General features: G+C 36.5%; 3 protein-coding genes across 6 annotated transcripts; 2 read left to right on the top strand and 1 right to left on the bottom strand.

Annotated features, from left to right (window-relative positions):
• Window positions 1-2,043: 2,043 nt before the first annotated feature.
• On the top strand, window positions 2,044-5,836 carry LOC103337240 (Terpenoid synthases superfamily protein). Of its 4 annotated transcripts, XR_514489.3 has the most exons (3): window positions 2,044-2,228; window positions 4,144-5,318; window positions 5,427-5,836. XR_514489.3 is itself a non-coding variant. In XM_089041234.1 (2 exons), exon 2 carries the CDS (start codon window positions 4,278-4,280, stop codon window positions 5,187-5,189), a length of 912 nt encoding a protein of 303 aa, XP_088897360.1. In that variant the 5' UTR covers window positions 2,044-2,228; window positions 4,171-4,277; the 3' UTR covers window positions 5,190-5,836. The 4 variants fall into 4 exon arrangements, 3 of the variants coding, with proteins under 3 accessions (XP_088897360.1, XP_008238626.2, XP_088897361.1); XM_089041234.1 differs by having other exon boundaries at window positions 4,171-5,836; XM_008240404.2 differs by having other exon boundaries at window positions 4,144-5,836.
• A 2,170-nt stretch (window positions 5,837-8,006) lies between these two features.
• Window positions 8,007-12,527, top strand: BETA-VPE (beta vacuolar processing enzyme). Its single transcript, XM_089041233.1, is given in 11 exon segments — window positions 8,007-8,344; window positions 8,438-8,563; window positions 8,565-8,603; window positions 10,245-10,401; window positions 10,837-10,922; window positions 11,007-11,206; window positions 11,389-11,437; window positions 11,542-11,751; window positions 11,859-11,936; window positions 11,938-12,066; window positions 12,149-12,527. Coding segments are annotated over 11 exon segments (1,476 nt in total). The 5' UTR covers window positions 8,007-8,125; the 3' UTR covers window positions 12,332-12,527.
• Window positions 12,528-13,671: 1,144 nt separating this feature from the next.
• Window positions 13,672-14,729, bottom strand: LOC103337238 (SAUR-like auxin-responsive protein family). The gene has a single exon (XM_008240401.3). The coding sequence runs from the start codon at window positions 14,359-14,361 to the stop codon at window positions 13,861-13,863; it is 501 nt and encodes a 166-aa protein (XP_008238623.1). The 5' UTR covers window positions 14,362-14,729; the 3' UTR covers window positions 13,672-13,860.
• Window positions 14,730-21,643: the final 6,914 nt, after the last annotated feature.

Below are 21,643 nucleotides of genomic sequence, written 5' to 3'. Positions count from 1 at the left end.
TGTTTTGTAGAAGTAAATGTGAAGTTCGTCTCATTTTATGAAAACATTTTCAATGTTTTCTGTTTTTGCCCACCAAACACATTTTTGCTTTGTTTTTATTTTTTGAAAATGAAAATGGGCCTCTAAAATGTAAACAAATGGGGCCTTAACGTTTTCGACGTAACAGTGTTAAAAACACTTATAGAAGGTGGTTCTCCTAATAAGTGATTCTAATCTATCTAAAATCACTTATATGAAATGCATCATTGCCACCTAAAACAAAACAATTTTAGATTTCAGAATAATCTTGTGATCATCTAAATATAATACGTGATGGACAGAATGGTGTTAACTGAACAATTCCACTTTATTTAACAGCCACAAGGACAGGAGTTATTTTGTTCTCACATCAATTGAATATAATTCTATTTCCAAACTTATTGTTTGAAACTCCTACTACCATTTGGTGCAGTCTCATTTTATCTTCCGTTGTCTGTCTCAAACTTAAACTATTACTAAATGAGACGAAATTGTGACATCTTTTATTCTGTTCAAATGTACTCTCCCTTATCATATCTGAATAGTTTCACAGGTACCCACCTCAAGGAACCAAGCAAAATCGTCTGGGGTGGAACCATTCTTCGTAATCAATATCCGGTCTTCACTTAAAAGCACTGCTGAAAGGCCCTTACATGTTTTGGGTTTTGTTCCCAACACAGTAGGATATATCCTGCAAATTTAAACCAGATATCAGTAACAAAATCAGACAAAAGCAATTCAATACCAAGAGTCATACACTTACCATTCACCAGTAGATTGGTCAAAAATCTGAACTCCAATTGACAATGGCGATTCCTCACAGGCTCCACCAATCACATACTGTCAAAAAATGCATTGGCAATATGATTGACCCGGTGGTAAATCACTGAAGGACAAACAGGGACATTGGATGACACAATCTTATATTCCCCAATTCAATCGTTTAATTTAATAGGCTTGGAATAGAATTCTTCTGAAAATCGATTTAACAATTCAGGACTGTCCACAGCAAGGGAGTCAGCAATGCTTTTGTAACAATTCAGGCTTGGAATAGAATTCTTCTTAATAAGTTAAACTCAAAATTATTCCATGGAGTCAGCAATGCTTTTGTAAATACATAAACTCATTCATTATAGTTCCACGTACTTTCATTGATCTCAACCAAATCCCACTACTAACTCCCTAGAATGGGAAAGTTCATATTGAGATACACAATGAATTCAAACAGATATGAACCAACAAACAGAACATAAACATGAGATTTAAGCAAGACAAGTTAACAAGAATCAATGATTACCTCTCTTTCTGAAGAAGCAGAAATATGACAGATGAAGGGTGCTGAGGCTGAACTTCGTTGTTGACCAGACTACGCCAAAACTCCAGAACAGAAATATGACAGATGAAGAGCAGATTGTGTGAGAGAGAGATGGAAGGTGTTTTGACGTCTGCTAGGTTTTGACATCTATTGGGCTTTTGGCGGGTAGAGTTCTGATTTAATAGGAGAGAAAAAAAAAAAAAAAAAAAGAGAGTAAGAAATGGTATTTTGGCATTTAAAAAAAATTAAATATGGGTATTTTCGGCATTTTAAAAGTTTCAATAAAAGGAGCCTGCTTCCCGTGTTTTTGTCCTGCAGCTTTTAAAAAGAAGCACCTTCAAGTGCTTCTTCCAAAACCACTCCAAGTGCTTTTGGATCTCACCCAAAGCGCTTTTACAATTTTTGCCAAACACCATTTTTAAAAGACAAAAGCGCTTTCACCTATTTAGAAGCGCTTTTATGTTCCAAAAGCACTTCCAAACAAGCCCTTACTATGATAATACTATTAATATATTTTTAATTAATAAATATATATACATAATAAGATAATAATTCAAAAAGTTTGGACAGTGGGGTTTTCCTGTAATGTGTTGGATGTATTTCATTGGGCCTGTCCTTACCCAGTCCAATATGGCAGGAGTTAGTTTTGTATGTTTCACTAAAACGGCGCATGTTAACAAATAAAATGGAAAGGCTTACCCACCTGCCACCTGCCGAAGGCCTTGTTGTTTTAGCGTAGCCCACATGAACATTTAGCTGCTCTGACTCTCAGCCCCTCAGTTTCTCAGTCTCTTGATGTTAATGGTGGAAAGACCAGAAAGCTTGACAGAGCGTTCTCCTCTTAAGCTTCACCTCTAGCGCGCTCTCTCTCTCTCTCTCTCTCTCATGGTTTAAGGTGAGATTCCAATTCATGTTATCAGTCTGTTTAATTTAATTTTCTCAATGTAATTTGATAGATCTTAGATGGGTTATCTAATATTTTGTGATTTATACTCACTGGATTACTTCTGTGATTATTGTTTGTGATTATATTATTTGACGTGAAAAAATAGAAAAGGTCCATGGACGTGCCCTAGTTCTGTTTGATTGATTTCTATGAGAAATGTGTTGGTAAAATTGGGATGCCTTTCTCTGTGGGGTTTTTGATAAACCCATAAATTTTGGGGAAGTTAATGTGTTGGGTTTGCATGTACAGAGGACTTGTTCATCTGTCTCGGCTTCTAATTTCAATAGTTCTTGTGCATTGCAATACTTGGCAATCTTTGTTTGGTATCTTGGAAATCATGTAATCTGATGTTTTGCTAATTTATTATGTGTTTATAGAGCTCAGCAAGCTCTATTTCTTCTATCTGTAGAGGCTAAAATTACCAGATTTTGAGATAGTATTTTATGACCCTCCAGTATTAGTATTGATATATTGGTTTATGAGACTGAGTAATGCTTCCTCCAGTCTTTCTCAAGTACTGATGAAATTTCTTCTTTTTGACTGATATTTTGTAATTTGAACTTTGACTATCTTTAGAACTTGTCATATAAAAGTCATGTAGCATACTTCAGCCTTTCACTACCAAGTTACCTCATTTTTTAAATTAGAAATCCCATTGTTAAGTTATATTATAAACCAACATAGTTACCTGGTATGGGGAACAGGAACAGGTACGAGGTACGCTGGTTTCTATGGTACAAAATTCGAAGGGGTAGGCATAGTTGGAACAAAATTTCAGGTCATAATTCGTGTGTTAGTTTAATTCAGTACGATATTTATTTTGTAAATACTCAGAATTAGTAAGAAGTACAAAAAGAGAGTGTATAAGGTTGAAAAAAGTAACACATTGTGTTTTTATTTATTTATCAAAATTAGTGGGAATTTTAAGGTCTTTGAAGTCTAATTTATTATTTAGTTAATGAAAATTTACCTCTTTGGAAAACAGCCACTTTCTTTATTAGATTGAACAAACCAACGTCTTCCTCCTCTGCTTGTAAATTTTTCTGCTGCTTCAGAACCAATTTCAAAACTCCCTCGTTGCACTCTGTTTCCATGGCTTTCTCTCCATGGTTCTCTCTTGTGATGGCTCCCTCTACTGCTCTCCCACCACCCTATTAAGTTGATGATTGGAATAACCAATCGAGTTTTGCAGCAACATCACTCAGGTTTTGTTATAATCCCCATGAGTATTGGTTCACTAAATGTATCATTCCTGGTTGCTAACGTACCACGATTCGATACATGCGATCCAATTTGAAATTCATAAGGGGAGTGAGCGAATTGGGTAACTTTATAATTCCAATAGCTTTGTTAGATTGCTCTAGATCTATATAATGATCTGTATGTTTGTATGAAGTTGGTTGGCTTTGATTTCATTAGATTGCATTTCTGTGCCTGCAAGGTGTTGAGACAATGCCAGAAGAAACCCATGTTTTTATTTTGAACATAAGGTTTGTGTTTAGATGGAAGAAGTAAATTGTTATACTATATTATTAAACAAACAAATAAATTTATAAATCCTATCATTTTGGAAATCCTTTGGTACTTTCAAATACCTCATCCAAACACAACCTTCCATATTTTTTTCTTTGTTTTTAGTACACTTTATATTTATTAGTGAAGATTGGGGTGTTAGCATGGAATGGCTTACCGGGGCATAAATTTCCTTTCATGGATTTGAATTTTCTGGTAAGATATGATGTATTGGCCTTTTTTTTCTTTAAATGAAGATGGAAAGATCATTAATATAAACATATTTTTTAACCATAGTTACATTCCTTGAGATCCTGAGTTGCATTGGTGCTAATAAAATTTTGGTTTGCAGCATAGCTTGTTTCTTCTTCGTTCTCAGGTGTTCGGCCCTCAGCTTTAAATCCTAACTCATCTGAGTGAAGTTTTGTGCGATTTGAGCAGTTTGTGCAATTGTATATTTGTTGGAGGAACCAGGGTTGGTATTTGATGAATGGTGCTTCTGCATCTAGTAGCTTAAGGGCAGCTTTCTCATACTGTGTGCAGCAAGTCCGTAGTTATGATTACCATAACTACCTTTGCCTCCTTGAACTCCCCCCTAACATGCGAAAGGTTGCATTTGCAGTCCGTGCCTTAAATGTTGAAACAGCTCGTGCTATGGATGTTGCTTCTGATCCGAGGATTGGTCTTATGCGCCTCGTCTGGTGGCAAGAAGCCATAGACAAAATCTATGCCAACAAGTTAATTGAGCACCCAACAGCACAAGCCCTGTTGTCAGTGGTACATGAGAACAAAATTAGCAAGGTATGGCTGAAACGGTCTGTAGAAGCTCGGATCAGTGATGCAAGAAAGGAGGTTGGTGACACCCCAGAAAAAATTGAAGAATTGGAGAGATATGCAGAAGATACTGTATCAACTCTTCTTTACATGACACTTCAAGCTGGTGGTATCAGGTCCACTGCAGCCGATCATGCAGCATCACATATTGGTAAAGCAAGTGGTCTTCTTTTGCTGATTAAGTCATTGCCATATCATGGTAGTCGAAACCGCCATTTTTCTTATATACCAACTGAAGTGGCAGCCAAGCATGGATTGCTGGTTAAGCATGGAGGTCAATCAGAGATTCATTTGGATTCTCGTGAGGGCTTATGTGAAGCGGTTTTTGAGATGGCATCAGTTGCTAATGTCCATTTGCAGAAGGCTCGTGATTTAGCTGGTACAGTACCTGTAGAGGCTCTCCCAGTGCTGCTGCCAGCAGTGCCTGCCCAGGTTCTACTGGACTCTTTGAGCCGAGTGAATTTTGATGTGTTTGATCCAAGGTTAGCGCGAGGGATTCTTGGTATTCCTCCTTTGTGGTATCAGTTGAAATTGAAGTGGCATTCATGGAGGGCAAAATACTAAAAGAAATTTCCGTTTATCGGTTGGATACAAAAGAAATTGCATTTTGCATACAAGAGTTACACCACGGATATGTTCCTTTGCAGGAAGAAAATATCATGCTCATGAATCCTTGTTAACCAACCTTTCAAGGTACTTTCAATTTTCATGTTTCTTTAATAAATGGGGCAGCACTGTGATTATTTTCGGGGTGGCTGAAAAATCAGAATAATACTGAATATGAGGTAATTTGTGGGTTAGAAGAAATTCACATACGGATGAAGAGAGGTTGTCTTTGGTTTCAACCTAACCAATTCTTTGAGGATTCTCCAAAGGTATGAAAACATCTTTTTCACAAACGTAAAGATGCACATTATATTTCAGCTCAGACTTTAGTTCCTGCAACTCGGGAAGTCATCACTAATCGGTTATCTTATCTGTGCAAATTTTGAGCTCCCACAAGTATTATAGACTGATTATTTACTTGATGTTGGTCTACTAAGTTATAATAGCCATTCCTATTTCCTACAATTGCCAACTCAAAAGAGGTATATAATCTAAGAAATCCAAAACCAGCTTCCTTAGGACCAAAAGCACTCGAAGTGAATTGGTTGAAGATGCCAATGATTATTCTTAGAAATCCTATAATTTTTACTTGGTTTATGCTAAAAGTGCTTGAAATCATCATGGTTAACTTATGTGCAAACCAAATAAAAGTTTGAAAAATCAACTGAGCGGGAGATACGATTTCGAGATTAACGGTAGTTTTGATAGATTTGAGTCTTTGGTAGAAAAGATTCCCATAGGTTCCAGTTCATGATTTTCCATGTTTTGGCTTCATTTAACTAAAAAGAAAGGAAAACCAAGTTTTGATGACTTCATATCATTTGTCGACATGTCGTCTCGCAAAGTTGGAATTGGATTGATATCCAAAATTATTTGTTTAGAAGTAACCCAGTCCAAGTATCTTGTTTTATTATAACTAATACATGTTTCAATCGAAAATGATAGCCCACCAATTTGTAAATCCCGGATTAACATAATGTATTTATATCCACACCATAAACTAAATCAATAGATGCCATCTCTTTACTTTATATGTTTACGGAAACGATATGCATAATACCGTTTGTTAAATCAGCATATACATACAATCTGCCACCTACTCTATTATTTTTATGAGAAGGATGAGGAGGAGCATTCATACGGATCCAGTGGGGAATCTTAAATTCAATTGAAGTGTAGGTGTGGGGTATATATCTCTTGAGAGACTCGTCTTTTTCCGTTCTTATCAACATTTTATCCGTATGGAGGACCATGTCGACAGGGTTCTATGGAAAGTAAATGGAACCAGTTACCAATACGTACCTTTCTTTGGTCATATGGATATTTGTTCGGTGGAGGCGAGGCAAATGAGGACTATATAGAGATTCTTATGATTTTGAATGAATGGTAACGAATCTTAATCACATAGTCGTGTGGGAAGTGTTAAAATTGACATGAACTGCAGTGTATTTGAGTTCGTTTTTCAATTTGTTTTTTAATTTGTCTCCGCGTTTTTCAGTTCTTCTTTTCTAGGCAACCGTTGTTCGTGGGTTAAACCGTTCTTCACCATTCCCTTGTGGTAGCACAGCACGACTCTTTTTTTCCTTTTATTTTTCTTTTTATTAAGTCAGTGGTGTTTTACTATTGAGTTATCTACACTTACATTTTTATCTCATGATGTGACATATCATGTGGTATGAAATATGTGGTATAAAAATGTACAAGACTAGTATTATTCTTTACTATTTCCCCTCTCTTAATTAAAATGGTATGTTTTTATTTTTTTCTTTGGTAAAGGGCATTTTGGAGTTTTGAATGTTTCACCATTCTTTTCCTTTGCTTTATATATATATATATATATATATATATATGATTTATGAGCCACTTCAGAAGGACAATCACGTGGCTCCAAGACAAGTGGGAAAGAAAAAATAAAGAGAAGAAAAACATATCCCCAAAGGTTTATACCTATTATTGGGCTTTTAGAGATATTTGCTAAATCGTTATTCAACTCTAAATATGTATTTGTCCATTCCTCATAAATTTTCTTGCTTAGTATGTAATTGTATGTCTCTTTGTTGCAATTGTGAACTTGTCTTGATGAAATTTAATTTAATTTTATGATTTCAAAATATGAAAACTCATCGAGAACAATTATGATAATAATGAATAGACAATATGATTTTTGATGTTTTTGTATACCTTGTGAGAATTTGAATTTTTATTGTTTATATTTTGTGTGAGACCCCAACACACATGAAAATTTTGTTTCGCCAATGTGTATAGAGATACATATTTGAGGGTGAGGCTCATTATGTCGCTAATGTCTAGCTAGATATATCTATTTATGTGTATTAATAAAATTTACTCGTACCGTCAAGTTTTTAAAGTAAACTTCACCTACCTGACTTTTGAATCCTGAATGAACAACCAAACTTGATTTCAAGTTCAAATTAAGGGACGAAATGAAACAAAACAAACAAAAGCTCTTCTCTCAATCACATGATCCTTTATAGCTGTTATAAAAAAATATTCCTGCACTGCAGAGAAGGGGGAGTTATGAGTAAAAAGCCAAATCCAACCCAACCCAACCCAACCCAACCTAAGTCGGCAGGTCACCACCTTCACACTACACCATACAACGCCAAACCTAAAACATGGAAACCCCACCCGTTGCATGCACATTCACCTTGGGCCCACCAACTCAAAGCCCTAGCCCACACGTGTCAAAACCGTTGTCTTCTTTTGCATGCACCTCACACCAGACCACACCACACCCCGCCACTTCACCAGTCTGTACCTTTTATACTCTCTCACCACCCTTCTCATCAATCTCCACACACCACCTCCCTCTTTTCTTCATTTCCTCCTTTTCTCCGCCCCCAGTTTCTTAATTTAGTCCTTGGGTTTTCTTCATGGCGGTGGTCCAATATCAGTCCAGGTTGATCCTGTTGCTGGTTCTGTTTGTGCTGCTCGTAGGAGGCGGCCGAGTCGCCCGGTTGGACCTGTGGGACTCTACAATCCGGTTGCCTTCAGATAAGGATAAACCGGAAGATGCTAATCACAAGGAAGCTGGAACAAGATGGGCGGTTCTTGTTGCCGGTTCATCTGGCTATGGAAATTACAGGCATCAGGTATGTATGTGATAATTAAGCAAGATTTTTTTCATATATATAATTTTTTTTAGTGTTGAGGTTTTACATATTAAATTATTTATATATATGTAGGCCGATGTTTGCCACGCATACCAGCTGCTGAAAAAAGGTGGCTTGAAAGAGGAAAACATAGTGGTATTTATGTATGATGATATCGCCAACCATGAAATTAATCCCAGGCCTGGGGTCATCATCAATCCATCCACAAGGTCAAGATGTATATGCCGGTGTGCCTAAGGTACAGTTTGTCATTTTATTATTATTATTAATTATTATTGTGAATTAATTTATTTTTATTTGTATGATTAGTTGCACCATAGATATGATTATCTCTAGTAGTCTTGTAGGTACCATTCACTTATTTAAGTAATTAAAAGTTTCGACCAAAAAATAAGAAGTAATTAAAAGTGGGTAAGAGGTCTTAGGTTTGTCAAATCAAAGCTGCCAAGTGGATGTAGCTAGCTAATTGATTAGCAAGGACAAAGCAAGAGCTTGTATTAAAAGCTAAATACAATGTTTGGAGGACAAAAGAGTTGGGCCCTACTTGACTGATCTTTATCATTAGCCTTTCTTCTTCTTCCTTTTAATATTTCTTAAAGCTTCCAAAAAAAAAAAAAAAGATTCCAAATTCTAGTGTCAAAGGATCAATTTTAGATTATACCGAACGAAAAATAAATAAATAAAAGAAAATGCTTGTAGCATGGTCTTGAGCGGTGAACTTTTGCCGCTGAAAGCAGTGCTATTTGGCATCTTGCTTTTGAAAGCATCTTATAAATTTTTTTTTTTGGGTCGAAACGCACTTTCATTAACGAAAGGGAAAATTAAGGGTAAGATGAATGAGTGAGGGAAAAAAAGAAGGTAAATTTCCACATCATGATTGATGACATTGATATATGACCTATGTGTCTTGATTGTGTAACTTTTAAGCATTCATTTCCAGATTTCAGAATGTTTGTTAGATGCTTGGATTGGATTGGATTGGATCGTTTCATTTGGATTTGAAAATGCTCTTTATATCTGCATGAAAATATTTTTATAGAAACTCATTTTCAAACCTTTTTTTTTATACATTATTTTTTTAAGTACAAATGAAGCGATAGACTAAATTACAAGGATTTCTCACACACACTATAGTCTAAATTACGGTTGACCATTAGTATGCAACAAAACTTGTGGTCTACTTTTAAATTTTCTTTTTCCCATTTAGTTCTTTAATTATTATTATTATTATTTTTTGTTTTGCTTTTATTTTAGGCTTATTTTGTTAAAGGGTAAAGTTAGGATTAAAAGCAGCATGATCAATAGAGGTATGAGCATGGTTCATCTTAGGTTCAAAGTCTCACGGACACATATAATCACTGTAACAAAAATAGACATTATTTTGACCTAAAATAGAATTCTCAAATATACATAAGTGTCTTGGATATTTTTTGACCTTTTGTATATGTATATATATATATATATATATATATTTATTTATTTTTATTTTTTGTTGAGAAATTGGGGCAGTAGGCCCACATAAAGCCCAAGGCCATGGAGATCAATTCAGACACAGAACAGCCCACTTAAAGCCCAAGGCCTGCAGCGGCCATTTCCAACCTCTGCCACTGATGCAGTGTAGAGTATGAACTAAAAGTGACTGATTCTACTTAATCCCAGTGAGAAAACAGAGCAATTATCCAAGTGTGAAATATACTTGAGAGTTATGATTGCCCTTTTTACATTTTAACATAAGTTTGTTAAGCCATAGTGCTAACCTTAGCAATTGGTGGCTACATGTTACTGTGGTAACAGTTGTCACTTGGTTGTTAATGAAGCTTCAGTTTAATCGAAATCCCATAAGTTTTCGGGTTGATTATATTGGTTTTGGGTAATGTAGGATTACACTGGTAAGCAAGTAACCGCAGCGAATCTGTATGCAGTTCTTCTTGGGGACAAGAAGGCTGTGAAAGGTGGAAGTGGTAAGGTTGTGGATAGCAAACCTAATGACAGGATCTTCTTATACTACTCGGATCATGGTGGTCCTGGTGTTCTTGGTGAGTTCAGTCCCTCTTCTTTTACGTTCATACCGTATCATTATTATTTTTTTATTTGTTACATAAGAAAGGATTGAATACTTAACTCTATCCTAAATCCTAATCCTAACCCACTTTCGACCGTTGGCTAACCCAACTGCTTATATTGTGTCATTATTTTCATTTTTGGACAGTATTATATCACTGGATGTTTTTATAAATATTGTATCACTATTTATTCATACCTCCTTTAAAGGGTATTTTTCTTTCTTGGTTTGCAAGAGGAATTAAGTTAGGTTCTATCCATAACATGCTAACTCATGTGCATTTCAAGTTGGAATCAATCTGAGCAGAGATGATGACAACTGTACCTACCTTACTGCTCATTTTGGATGTGTACAAAGAAATGTTGTTAAAATGAGAGTGAGGACTCACCAATTTTCAATATGATTGTAGGGATGCCAAATATGCCTTTTCTTTATGCCATGGATTTTATTCAAGTTTTGAAGAAGAAACATGCATCAGGGAGCTATAAAGAGATGGTAAGAAGGTTGCCTTTTTTCACTTCGTTTGGTATTCACCGATATGACAGCTAACCGATTGAGTTCTTTCTGCGCTGTTTGCAGGTTATATATGTAGAAGCATGTGAGAGTGGGAGCATATTTGAAGGCATAATGCCCAGCGACCTAAACATTTATGTGACTACAGCATCAAATGCACAAGAGAACAGCTTTGGAACTTACTGTCCTGGAATGGACCCCTCACCACCACCCGAATACATCACTTGCTTAGGCGATTTGTACAGTGTTGCTTGGATGGAGGATAGGTATGAAATTTTGGTCTTTCCAAGATGAGAAGTAAGTTTCTAACAACTTTCAAAATAAGAAACTAATTTAGTAGAAATTATTTGGGACAAACAAAACAAGGAATAGAGGAAACACGATTAGAGGCTTCTATGTAACCTTTTATAAGTCGTTTCATTAACTTTCCTTTTCCTTGAATTTGCAGTGAGAGACACAATCTGAAGAAAGAAACAATTAAACAACAATATCAGAATGTGAGGTCACAAAAACTTGAACCGAATTTTCAGCTTATGGAGTTAATGTTGAAGCCAAGCTTTTGTATATAGGAATTTTTATTTGCAAAGTTGTGTTTGTGTAGGTAAAGAAACGGACTTCCAATTCCAACAATTACGATGTGGGATCACATGTGATGCAATATGGGAGCAAAAACATTACAGTAGAAAAGCTGTATTTGTACCAAGGTTTTGATCCTGCCTCTGTGAACTTCCCTCCTAATAATGGCCAACTAGAAAAGCCCATGGAAGTTGTGAACCAGAGAGATGCAGAGCTTTTCTTCATGTGGCAAATGGTGACCTCCATCCCCAGAAATTATTTTGTTCTATATTTAGATTTAAAGTGCTACATTAGGTGAGGTCGCTTGATCTTAATGCATTTTCTACCGTTCGTTTTCAACAGTACAAAAGATCAGAGCATGGGTCAGAAAAAGAGAGACACATCCTCAAGCAGATTAAAGAAACAATGGGGCACATGGACTCACTTAGATGCAAGCATTGAATTCATAGGAACAGTTCTCTATGGACCTGGAAAAGGTTCCTCCACACTTAATTCCGTGAGAGCACTTGGTCTGCCCCTTGTGGACGATTGGGAATGCTTAAAATCTATGGTAATAACTAGCAACTAACCATTTAATTGATTCCATTATCGCATTCATTACTTAATTGTCATGGTCAAAACTTGAATTGCAGGTTCGAGTGTTTGAAACACAGTGCGGATCGCTGACTCAGTACGGCATGAAACACATGCGCGCATTCGCCAACATCTGCAACAGCGGTGTAACTCAATCCGAAATGGAGGAAGCTTGTTCTGCTGCCTGCAATGGCCATGACCCGGGCCAATTACATCCTTCAAACAAAGGCTACAGTGCCTAAATGTTGAAAATATGTAAGGTCTTAGTAGCAGGATAAAGATGTCACAACCTCAACAGTGTCAAGATGCCTAGCATCTACTCTAGAATCAAACCAGAAATGTCAAATTATTAATGTAATAGTTGTATAAAACTCATGTGTATGTATGTTGGTAGGTATAAAAGTATGGGGATCAAATAATATTTGGTTTGGTGGCTGAGCTTGGAATCAAATTTACTTTGATGCATGAACATAGAGTTGCAGGTATATCAGCATGAGGAACAATTCTATGGGTTTATTCCCAATTGGGGAAGAAAATAAACCAAAGCAAGGAGAATCAGAGGTTGAGTTGCCTCAGATTTGTGGCACTATGCCACGTTGCTTTCTCTTTACCTCTCGTTCCGAAGGGTCGGTCCACGCTGTTATTACAATTTTTTCGGTTCTGTGTATTTTCTTTTTTTTGAAGGGATGGGGGACCAAAGGTTCACCATCAGCAAGGCCAGAATCTAATTTAAGATCTTCACCAAGGATTATTATGGGGACTAAAGGAGCTTTACCCAATTTGCATTTTGCTGGAAAGCAATGCAACTTTGGTGTTCTATGGTAATTCAGCAATTTGGCTCTTGTGGGTGGCTCTCTTACTTGGAAGATGATGTGTTACCTAGAAGGTTACAAAGGTGGTGGATTTGCTTGAAATAAACAAGTATTAAGAATAATTATAAGTCCTGGTGTTGGACAAAACAAGAAATGCACTTGGGTTTAGATTGAAGCTCTTCACCTGACCTAATTTTTACTCATTTTTCCCGTGGTTCATTTATTCTCATACTTTAAAAGTGATGTATGCTTAAATCTCATCGTGCATAGATTCCCTTCTATCTTTACTTGGGTTTAAATTAATGCACATTTAAACTACTTGTTTATATTTTTATTAGTCCAATAGACCTCAACGTGGTCGTGTTGCGCTTGTTTAACCTCAAAGTAGTCGGCATGTTTAGGAATTTTTCTACGTGCTAGCAGGAAAATACAACCAATTATCTTAAACCTCATTTGAGAATTTCATTAAACCCCTTGTGAGGAAAAGTAACAATGATAAACCGAATTGTTGGGCCAAATTAATGAAAAGAGTTTTGTCCTTGTGAGGACACACCCGTTGACCTCTTTACCTAGATGTGCCGATGCCTCGAAGTCGTTATCAGTAAATTCCATATGATATATATTAGTATCAGACGCGATACAAATATACTATAAATGCATCAACAAGCTATGTCTCAATAAATTTGTAACGCTCGGAATTCACAATTTTGTCCCAATCGTCCTAAAGCCCCTAAAAGTGGTAATGTAAAAGTAAAATTCAACACAAGGTATTAGAAAACCCCTGAAAAGGGGTAGATGACTTCAATATTCACAGTATTTAGTGGGAAACAATATTTAATATTAGGGTAAAATTTAACCCTCCACTTCCTTGAAAGAGAAAAAAAGAAAAGGGAAACAAAAATCAAAATCATTGTCATGAATTTGGACCATCTTGGCATTTACCGAAATTGCCACCCGCACTAGCGACGGCTTTTCCTTCTCCGCCTTGGGCATTGATCCCCTGCGGCAATCTTCATCTGCACCTTCTCAAACTCCGAAACCTCACATGGTATCACGATCCGACCCGGATGATTGAACCCGTAAACCTTCTCTGCCTCCTTCAACAGGTCCCCGAACAGCGGGTGGTTAAAGTACATCACAGGCACTAAATACCTCTGCGTGTCATCACCTGATTCGCCCACGTACACAGCCAGATGCCCTTTCGGTACAGAAACCGGTTTTGCAACTTTGGTTTCAACCGGGGCTTCACGGATCCGAGTATAACCCGAGTTTGCGGAACAGAGCTGCTTTGCTCCACGCCGAAGAAACCGAGCCAAGGTGAAGAATTTGGAAATGGGGTTGTAGTTTTGGGTCGGAGGCTCCAGTCTCTGTAACCGGTTAGGGTCTTTTCTGGGTCGGATAATCCATTTGAAGATTCTCACTAGCTTGTGTCTTAGCCTGAAACCTCTGTTCTTTCTCATGCTTAGTTTGGTCTCAACAACAACAAGGACCGGAGATCAAAGATTTTGGACAAAGGGGTCTGTGTTAAAAACCATTTTCTGAATTGGGTTTGTGTTTAATAAGATGGGTACATGAAAATGTTATAGAAGAACATACAGAGCTTTGTGTGGGTTTTGAGCTGGTTTTATAGTGTAAGGTTTGGGATGGTGGCTATGGAAGTGGTAGAGATTATTGGGCAGGATGATGAGAATATGATTCCTTGGGAATTCAGAGAATCATATGTATATATGAGAGAGGAGAGGTGGTCGGCACAAGGTGTATAAGTTTGGACTGTGGAATGTGTGAAGAAAATGAATTTAAATATGGGAGAGAGGCAAAGAAAATGGTAGGAGAGAGAGAAGTAAATTGATATAATCAATTATCAAGTACTTGAAAACGTACGGATGCATTTGTATAATGGAGTTGTTTAATGCACCACTTAGTTTGATGAGAAACTAATTATCTGTCATCTTATCTTCTTAGCTACACGTCGTTAGTTTATTAGACTGTAAATTCGAACCACATGATTAAGTATGATTTCGGCTAATTAACCATCTGGATTTACATATAACATAATAGACGATTAGAATATTATTCAATAAAGGAAAAAAACTATTCATTAATTTTTTGTTGTAAGAGGGTAACTTGATCATGAAGAGAGAGAGAGAGAAGTAAATTAAAATATAGACACCAAAAGCAAAATATAAAAGAGGATTCACTATCACTGCCAAAAAAAAAAAAAAAAAAAAAAGAGGATTGGGACAAATTAAAAGCTCCTCTTTGAAATGTCCAAAATCCAAGTTGAAGAGTCACTTGATCGATCAATCTTTCGAAAAGGTCGAGGGGTCGCATTTGAAATGTTAATGGAGGGCTCTTTATAATTTTTGCTGTCGTATGCATTATAGTAAGATATGTTTTGGTTGAATCTTTGGCTAGGAGTCTCTGTCTCGGACACTGACCTCAAATTTTTCTGTAGATTTATTCAAGATTCCTCCACGCATACAATTCATTGGTAGAGTCAAAAACCCAAGTAGGTATTTTTTTTGGACTAATATTATTTTCTGGTTGGACTATTCTATGATGAAGACCTTGTTCCATGTGCCACAGTTGTTTCAAAATAGTGTACGTACGAGCTTTCTTGAATGGCCAAATAGCACAGGAAATTATGGAATGGAAGCCCCAAAACCAGACCTAATTTTGGTCACTTTTTCTGTTGTTTTTCTTTTGGGTCTTTGAATACGAAAAGTTTGAGACCCCTATGGATTTTCAACATTGAAATCAACCACACCACACGTATCTTCTCCGGTGGTCCTTCATTTATAAGGAAACATGTTTCCCTCGTTTTGGCTGCACTGCAGTTACGTTTGCCTTTTTAGTTCCCCAAATTTTTTCCAGTTACAAAAAATTAAGACTTGAAAAAACATAATTGTGCATATATTAAGTTGTAGATCATCTCTATAACAGAAATGAAAATCAACACAAACTATTTAGATCATATCGTATATTATGTCATGAAAAGAATCCATGTAATATTATTTTTATCTCGTACACATGGGTTTTACTCGTGTTAGAGATGTGATACACGATGTAGCCAATATATACGATTAAAAAATAACTTTATATAGAAACGTATGATATATGTTTCGGAAAGAATAGAGCAGTATTGTGCATGAAAGTATAGAGCAACCTGTTTTGTGAATGAAAGAACAAAATGGCAATTTGTTAGGCCAAAAGACAAGGAACTGAAAGGTAAGAAGTTGGGGGTTCTGTTTAGGCTTTGCTAGGTTTCTTGGACTGGCCTCAAGATGCCTAACCAACCAGAAATAAATTAACTTTTTTTTTTATACCATAGAACAAAAGTTACTAATTTTGACTAGTCATTAAATCTAGCCCCATAAGATTAGTAGAAAATGAAATTAACAAAACAATATTAAATAATATAATAACTCATTGTTACTTGTATAAGTAGATTTGCTTGCTTCTATTGCAAAATTGCACCGTACTTTTCACTCAACTCCAGCTGAGCAATATTGTACGTAGGGTGTACGAAAGTGTTGACTGCAACATTTTTCATATAAACGATTATTTGTCTTTGTAGAGATTCGACCATGCGACCTACACTTTGGCTCTTCATGAATTCATAAGACAAGTATGTATGACAATCGTAAGACGATAGTTTTTGCCCCGGTTATATTACAAGAAATCGAACTTTCGACTTATCATAATTCCTAACTCATTATCTCATTTTTCCTCAACGCTTAAATTAATCCCAAAGGTTTAAAATTATAGAGCTAATTAAGGCTCGTCGTCTTATACTTAGTGTAAGTATGATGACGACAAATTTGATCAACATGTGTGTCTAAGCATTGTCAGATAACAGATTAACATAAACCAACATGCCGTAGGCATCTTTGATCTTCTAACTCTCTTTTCCGCCATGCATGCATTCATGCGAGTGTTAATTTTGAATATTTTTATATATATATATTTTCAATATATATATATATATGGTCGAAAACCTACTGGCCAACATTATCAATCAAAATTTAATTAATTAGGGTTTAAACAATAATATTTTGGTTAAAACTGTGTTCTCAAATACGACAACTTTTCTTTGTACGTACGTTGTTCTACCCCGCCAGCAACAACTTTTTTGGATTTGTGTTTGATCACAAGTTTGTAAAGAGACAAGTTAATTTGATCCGTAGTACTTCCTTTGTTGGAGACAACTTACAAAACGATTCTTAATTACAATAAAATAATGTTATTTACAGATCATTGTTTGTTTAATATAGAATATTTTCAAAAAATAATAAATAAATAAAAATTACTAATATTCTGTGTGTATAATTATATATTATATTAATTCTGAAAATAATAATTAATGATTATTTCTGAGTCATTAAATGAGATATAAGTGATTGATTGGCCTGCTGTCTGAAATGTTGTTTAGGCATGCCCAACCCAGTTTCATGGAACTTGTGAGAGTGAGATAGGCTAATGTTGGGCTGGGCTGGGCTTGAGCAGTTTCATGAAGCCTAGTTTCATGGCATCATATCTAAATTAAAGTTGAAATAATCTGAATAAATAAACTCTTAGATTGGGGTCCTGGTCCAGAAGATTGAAATTGAAAGTGCCTCTCGGAAGGGCAACCTGTTTTCTGCCCTCAAAATGTGAACACAATGGAGGGCACATCGCCTATCTTGTGGAAGCCCCACAAGGGATTGGTATTTGGTACCTCATCATCCACCTTAACTGCTTTATGGGACAAAAGCTAATTATGTTTATGGGAGGACAGTTCACACTCCCAATAGCCAACGTATCTAAACCACGAGTGTCCTTCAGTTCAAGGGCTTTCAGATAAAGCAACAGACATGGCAACCTGGCTTTCCATTTCATCTATAGAAAGAAAAGAAAAAAAAGGCTATGCCTTTCCTAGAGAGCTCTATTTGTAATTCTCTTCAATTTCCTTCTAGATGTATATATGATTCGATTAGCTGACCTTTTTGTTTTTTTTTATTATAAATTTTAATAAATTATTTTACGTTACTTTGAATGATTAATTTGATGTTTCATACAGATGAGTACAATTATATAACATATTGTGGGTTGGACTAAACTAATCGATTTCATTTAAATTGGACAAATGTTCTGGCCGTTCTTTGATATGCTGAGATTGAACTTATTAAATTAGACTCAACTCCAATTCAGTTCAAACCGAACCCCCATATAATTAATAAACTACAATAAGCTCCTACTATATAATGAGGGAAATGATGATAAGTTTGACTCCTGAAATTCTGTGCTTAATTCGTTACCCCACCAACTTCAACCTTTGCCACATCTCTACCCAATCCAAAATCTTCCACTTGTAGTAAAGGCAAAACAAAGATTAATTGGAATCTTTTTGTGCATGCAAGGCCCTAATCCGTTACACCCATTTTAGAAACATGGGCTGTATAAAACCAACAGGGAATGGTGCTCTGTCTGGTCTCCATATGCTTCTCCTTCTTCATTGCAAAACTAAATTTGCCAAGTGTATTAGGGTTACTAATTACTTGTTAGTTTTTTCTTGTGTTTGGGCTTTTGGCCCCTTTTAACAAAATAAACAAATAAATAAAAAATAAATATAACATCATAAATGAGGTCAATAAAACGTACGTTTAACTTTTCACTCTTGATTATGCCACATTATTATTGTGCAATTTGCAGGGATATAATTGTTTTATAAGATGGTAATTATCCCAAGCTCCATTATCTTCACCCTTTATTTGTTCTCATTTCTTAATCTTATTATTCATGCCATAATTGGTATGATTATTCTGACGGCGACACATAAACCAAAATGCAATCATAATCTTTGCTGCCGTTAACATTATCATTATTTATTTATTTCATTTTTATTTTTATTTTTCCATTCCTAACTTAGCAATCAACACTCCTAAAAAGAGCCACAGTCCCACAACCATATAATATATACAAATTTATAAATAAACCCAATCTAGACATATTTAAAAAAAACCCAAGCACTATTTAAACATAGAAACACACCCAAAATCAACCCCAAAGTCAACTTTTTGGGTGTGTTTAAAATGGGTTTTGAGTGTGTGTAATGATGGGGTTTGGGTGTGTTTATAAAGTGTTTTGGGTGTTGGGTTTTTTTATAATTTCAACCTCCATTTTGGGTGTTTTAGTGAAACTCCCTATTTTTTTTCTTATAAAAAAGTGCTGTATGTGTTTCTGTGCCCAAGAGTTGACCTATTAAGTCAACATTCAAATTACCTAATCAAAATAATTCTATTTTATGCAGATAATTAATCAAATTGGTGGTGGGTTTACCATATATATTATAATTAAATGAGTTATTTTTTAAAATAAATTTAACAAAAAATACTTATGAGATTTGGAGAAATTGAGCACTTGTAGGCCCTTGGAGAAAGACATGTATCATATGTAGTTGTAGAACCATTTTATAAGGTTTCAATGAGTTCTTGCACACTCAAATTCTAATGTAATTACCACTTTAAATTTTCTTGGTAAATCAATGGGCGCTATGTACCATCGGATTTGCAGTGTGCTACATGGTAATCTTATCATTTATAAGGATAATACTAGTTTTACCACATTTTTATATCACAATTTCATACCACATGATGTGGCAGCTGATGTGTACATCCACATCATGTAAAGTACTAGTTTATGTTTTTCTAATTTTATTTATTAAAATACACTTCATTCATTTAATTGATGTGGCATATGATATGGACATACCACATCATGTGGTATAAAAATGTGAGATAAAAATGTGGTAAGTGTAGATTGTGGGAACATTGATTTTTGACAACCATTCATATGGTGACACGTGGAAATGAAATATGCCTTAGGTCAAATAATTATGTTAATTATATCTTTATTTAATTGGCTAATTATCTTGACTTAAAATGTAATATCTCCCTCAAATTAAGGATTCGATTGATATCAAATTTCCTTGATACACTCTACCTTCTTATTCAAGAGAGAGAATAATTCCCTTCCATAAAGGAATTATTCTCCCATAAATCATACCAAACAATGAGGTTCTATATAAAGGCAAGTTATCATTACACATGAGGTAATTCCAAACCCTAGCAAAAAGCCCTAAGGCTCACACCACCTCTCTCTCCCTCTCTCTCTCTTGGCTTCGTGCCGTGTGCCTCTCTCCCCGGAGAGCAAACTCTATTTCCTTTTAGTTATATCTACATCTCCTCGCGACCATCAATTCCACTATAGGTCCGAAACACCTCCTGAAGCAGCCCTAAATCCACCTCGAGGAACGGGCCCGAGCCTACCTCACGACCCCGTGGCCGAGACTACTAACCATCCTCATGGTCCTACGATCCGAGACCGACATCTTTTCGACCATCAAAAGCTCTCCCTCACAGTGAAGCCGTTACTTTTGGCGATGACGTAGCTCAAGGCAAGACCGCAGTGACCCATGATGCCTCTACCATCCTCGGCAATCCCACCGTCGCCGTGACTTAGCTGTCTTGGAGAAAGTGCAACCATTTCATCCTATGCCACTGCACACATGATGTCCATAGGCCCTCGAGCACGCCTCCATCGAAACCCTAGGTCGTGTGCAACGTGGCTCATTACAATTCTCTCCCATCGATCCAAGCAGTCAAGCAGATCTCAATCGCAAGGTCGATGAGTTGACCAGGAGGTTCAAGGATCAAAAGAACTTGGTCGGTCGGCTACTTGGGCAGATTGACTTGATCCGCGACTTTGGACTTGGACTTGCTGGTGAGAAAAAAATGATGGACAAATGGACTGGCATACAGCTCGAGAGGTCTCAGGGAGATCATGCATGAACCAACAGGTAAGAAGGAGGACATGAACTTGATGATCAGCATGCTGATGAGTTGAAAACACCCACGAGTCGCGAGCAAAGTAGGACGAGTATCTGTTCTAGATTGAGCCCGCACACTAACGTGCACTCAAGGTTGGAAGTGTAGTCTAATGTTCATGCTTGCTTAGGCCTACAGGGAACCGTTCATTCGAGGTTATGCCCTCGATGAGACTAGCCAAGTAGCCCTACTCATGGAGAGCATGAAGGAAAACATTCACTAGCTCGTACAGGAAAAGAAAATTCCAGGCTATGCCATAGTAAACCCTTTGCAAGCTCAATCCACCACCACGCTGCATTGGCGGGGTAGCCAAAGAGAATAAAACCCTTTAGAAAATGAGGAGTAGACCAGCGACATAGACACCACAAGCGTCCTTGGCATGAACTGCAACTATTGCGACTGAAGGATATCGAGAAGCTCGTGAGTGATCGACTTTGGGGCCTAAGGGTTGGAGGAGACTTGGAAGCCAATCTACGCCGAGAAGTAAACCAAGTGAACTCCTTATCCTTCACTGACGAAATTGAGTATGCAGCTCCACCAAAGAGGTTCACGACAACTTCTTTCACACTATTCAAAAAGGATTTTGATCCCAAAAGGCATCTTAAGCACTTTATAAGTATCATGATACTCTACAGGGGTGATGATTCATTGATGTGCAAGATGTTTGCAATGACCTTGCGATGAGTGGCCCAAGATTGGTTCCATACATTGGCACTCAGGAGGTAGAGTGTATCAAGGAGAGTTGATACCAATCGAATCTTTGATTTGAGGGAGATATATTCTCATTTTAAGTCAAGATAATTAGTCAATTAAATGGAGATATAATTAGCACAATTATTTAATCTAGGGCATAATCACTTTTACACGTGTTACTATC

This window comes from Prunus mume, linkage group LG7 (assembly GCF_029339155.1).
Source record: "Prunus mume cultivar Tortuosa linkage group LG7, ASM2933915v1, whole genome shotgun sequence".
Lineage (NCBI taxonomy): Eukaryota > Viridiplantae > Streptophyta > Magnoliopsida > Rosales > Rosaceae > Prunus > Prunus mume.
The sequence above is the reverse complement of the archived record's forward strand: the minus strand, read 5'-3'. Positions and strand labels throughout refer to the sequence as shown.